General features: G+C 41.5%; 1 protein-coding gene across 1 annotated transcript in view; it reads left to right on the top strand.

Annotated features, from left to right (window-relative positions):
- Window positions 1-3,225: 3,225 nt before the first annotated feature.
- The window catches only part of KIF26A (kinesin family member 26A), a gene marked incomplete at its 5' end in the record, with an annotated part of 62,446 nt that continues 61,548 nt past the window's right edge, over window positions 3,226-4,123 (top strand). The window contains 1 exon segment of the mRNA XM_008941014.1: window positions 3,226-3,726. Coding sequence (XP_008939262.1) covers window positions 3,226-3,726 — 501 coding nt within the window.

Genomic DNA, 4,123 nt, shown 5'->3' with positions numbered 1-4,123 from the left:
AATATTGCAGCATCACAGCATTTTGCTTATCCTGCTTATTCAGATGGTAAGAGCAACATTTGGAAAGCAGGTGTGACAAAGACAGAATAGTTTATTTATGCTGTGCAGGAATAAAGGAGTCATCTTCTTTGTAGCATGGCAGATTAAATTGGTTTTGGAGCACTGTTTGAAATAGAAGCTTGTGTGTTGTATGTTTAATTTTTGTGCCAATTCCCCCCCGAGACTTGCACACCCCCTTTGTCTGGTTTGCCTCTCTGCTGGCAGAGCTGTAGCAAGGATGGCTTTAACTACTTCTCCCACTCCCATGCGTGTCTAACACATTTGGTCACTCAAGTTTTATTTCTTCCCTCTGTAAAACATGAGAGTGTAGCTTCCACCCCAGCCTTGTTAGGGTGTGAGTTGCCAAAGCAGGGGTTCCCTGGGACCAGGCATTGTCTCTGGGCAAAACCTCTTTAATAGGTCTGGCTTAACTTTTAAGTTATGGTTAGTACTTTTAACAGGAACTTGTGTTTCCTCTGCTCTTCATGCCCAACCATTAGCCAGGCGCTTTTGTTGCGCAGAGTGGAAAAATAAAAGTAATCTAACTGTACAGCTGAGTCCTCAGTAAGGTGCTGCAGGAGGATGGCCACAGATGCAAGCTGGCGATCACAAAGGCTGGATAAGTGGTTTAAAGGTCTCCTCGCAAAGGCTTGGCAAAATACAGGCACTGGAAATGAGATCGCTTCTTTATTTTTTTTTTTTTTTAAACTATAAATACCTTAGTAGGCTTAAATTTGGCATACGCTGTGCTCATATGGTTTGCTCTGTGTAATTTTCTAAATAAATAATGAAACTTTTTTTTTTGTTCTACCCTTTAATATGGCATCCACCTGATTTCCTTGCAACTGCAATACAGGCCTGACTCTGATCTGCCTTACACTGTAAACTGTGTTTATGGAGCTAGAATTGGGGGCCATTAATTTTCTTTACATCAAAAGAAGTCGTTTCTTTTAAATGAGAAGCCTGTTTCACCTAGTAATTCGCTTTAATTGCTTATTTGAAACTTTTGACATTTGATAGCAATTTAAACATTGCCAGATGAAGCTCACGCAGTCGGGACCTGCAGGTGCTTCCTTGTGTGCCCAACTTGGATCAAAGGAGCGAGCCTGGGGATGTGCCTTGCTGCGGATGGGGCACCCGGTGCTGGAAGGTGCTGTTTGCTAGGGCTGTTTGAATGGATGCTGTGTCAGCCTCGGCAAGAATTTGCTCAGAGGGCTCTCTCTTGGAAAGGTTTCTGCAGAGCTCCATGCTGTTTGTTTTTGCTGGGAGATAGACTGCGTGGCCTTTGTTTTGCCTGAGGCTTTAGAGTGTTTGCGGCACCAAGTCTGTATGTTTTTTTAAGTCTAACCAATAACATTTTCTGCTGAAGGGTTAGAAAAAAGTTTCTAAAATATTAGTTACTTTTTTTTTCTGACTAATATCTGTTAATTTAATATTATCATCATCTGGGAGGTTTGGAGGGAAAGATTTCTCTTGCTCATGATGGTAAGCAAATGGTGCAACTTCAAAGGTGTTTTTACCAGGATCTAAACATCAGTAAAGAGACAAAAATGAGTTTTTCAATTGATTTTGTAAACTGGTTCACTAATGTGAATGCAATTTATTGTTCAGTCAGCAGCAGGAGTAGCTTTGCTTGGCCTGAGAAATATATTTTTAAGTCAGCAAATAATCAATAATTTAGATTATTGTGGAAAGAGCAACTTTTGTTAATGGCTTTTGGCTACAGAAAGATGTGATGCTAGATATACTCACAATGGTTTCTGTCAACATTTTTAGTATGTCTTGTGAGATAGTTTAAAAACTGTTGCAGGGGTAGTCCAGCAGCTGAAAATGAGATCAGTTCCATGCTGCTGCAGAAGTTAGGCAGTGTTTTGGGATTTTCAGAGCAAAGGGAAATAGCACAGTTGAAAAAGAATGAGCAAAGCCAAAGTACCAATGCCAAGACATCTTGAAAGAGTTTTATTGATGTGTGTTGTAATTAAGACCAGAATTAGTTAGTTTTCTAATAGGACATTCATTTCCTAGAGAGCAATTGCAGCTTGGCATAAAGTAATAAATTTTTAAAAATGAGTACTGATCTGGGGATACCCTCAGCGTATGTTGGATGGGTGACTTACCAGCTTTATGTGCCCTCGTTATTAACAAGCAAATTAAATATTTTCACTTAAAATAATTATACAAATAAACCTTTGGCTGCACTGTGATTTCATTAAAACTGTAATTGTTTAGAGAGCTCAGTGAGAGTCTGTGAAGTTGGGTCATTTTTACTGCATGGCCTTAATCTTGATAGCAGATTTACAACAGGGCTGGATTTAATCTCTTGACTAATCTTTACAGTAGCAGGCTTGGGATGGGAAGGTGTTTGTGTTTCAGGAGATAGGTAACTTTATCTCTGAATTGGAAACACAGAGCTGGGTTTTAAAATGTCTGGGCAGCCTTAAAATGAACTAGCAAGGGGGGGCTGGGAGTGGAAATTGCTCTGTGGAAACAAAATAGGTGTTGCTTTCACATCAGCTTCTTAGTGTGCACATTGTCACACCTTCACACATGGCTGTAGGCTCAAACTATTTCTTATCAAAGCAACTGTAGCGTAAGGGAATATTGCGACCATATGGATTGCAAAGATCAGAAATAACAGTCCTTGCTAGCAGAGGAGCCAGCTGTGGGCAGTACCATGTAAACTGTTTTTTATGCCACTTGATTAATCATTTCTGAGAATGAGAACAACAAAACGTTTACCAGGTCATGCACTAATGTTTTTAAATACTTTAAAGTCTAATCTTTCTGGATTTAAGGTGATGGTGTGCCTTTGAAACCAGCATCTCGACTAACATCATTCCCCAGCATGGGAAATAGGCACATTAGATGTCTCCAAAGGAGAGTTGATAACTACTCATGCTTCTAATTAAGTACACCACAGCTCCACTGTTTAATTCTGATGATAATTTTAATGCTGGGACTAATACAAATGAATTCATTTAGTTTATTAATCTGCTGTGGCCTGCGAGTCTTTGTTTGGATTTTTTTTTGGGGGTGGGGTGGGGGAAAGGCTGAGAATTGCCAGAATAGATCTGGAATACTTCTATGGATAGAAAGCAAATCACAGAGAACTTTTGTCTTTTTCTTATTTATCTTTCTGCATTGCTTTAACTCAGCATGTTTTTCTTTCTTTCCCCACTTCTTTAGGACCCACGATTATCAGCTTTAATTTTTGACAAGCTTCAAGTGCCTGACTATTTACAGAAAAACAGGAATGAAGGAGAGAGCAGATGCGAAACTTGTGCCACTCACTTGAATCAGCTGAAGCAGGAAGCCATCCAGATGATGCACACCCTCACTCAAACCAGCTACCCAGAAATGCCCGACCTCTCTCCCGGCACCGGGGCAGTGACCAGCATGGTACCCAGGATGGTCCCTGTCTCTTCCCAGAGAGACCTGCCGCTCATTGCTGGGCAGGTGGGCAGGCAGCCTGGAAAGCCACCAAATCTCTTCTCTGGGGCAGAGAGGAAGAAGGGACTTGGGTGGTCTCAAGGTGTAGGCAGTTTCCCAAACTCCAGCGTTCAAGTCACGGTGGCCCCCAGCGGTCTCAGCGGCGCTCTGAGCTCCGTCACCATCCAAGCTCAGCAGTATCTCGAGGGCATGTGGAGTATCTCCAGGGTGAACAGCTTCCTGCCTCAGGCTTGTCTAGTAAGTAGCAATAATTCAGATACTTGCATTTTGTTCACGTGTGTGGATATACAGAGAGATAAAGATAACATTTGAGATGTAGACATATTTATCATAGAGGGGATCAGCTAATGGTATTCTAAACCACGTTTCAAGAGCTGAAGAGCTGAAACAGCTTTGAAACAGTCTTCTGTCAGATGTCACAAGGAATTTGCTTTCTTGTTTCAGATGGTAAGACCCTTTTCTCAGATGCTTTTGGCACCTCTTTTAGCTTCACTGTGCAGGTGATGCTATTTGGCTGTCACATACCTGGTGACCTGTTCAGAGAAACATAAAAGGCCAAGTTTGTTGCATGTGAAACTGTGAGCTTCACGGGACTATATCAGAGATGAACCTGACCCTTAAGTCTAGTGCTGAA

This window comes from Merops nubicus, unplaced genomic scaffold (genome assembly GCF_000691845.1).
Source record: "Merops nubicus isolate BGI_N331 unplaced genomic scaffold, ASM69184v1 scaffold20875, whole genome shotgun sequence".
Taxonomy (NCBI): domain Eukaryota; kingdom Metazoa; phylum Chordata; class Aves; order Coraciiformes; family Meropidae; genus Merops; species Merops nubicus.
Note: the sequence above shows the minus strand (reverse complement) of the source record. Positions and strands in the feature narration are given on the sequence as shown.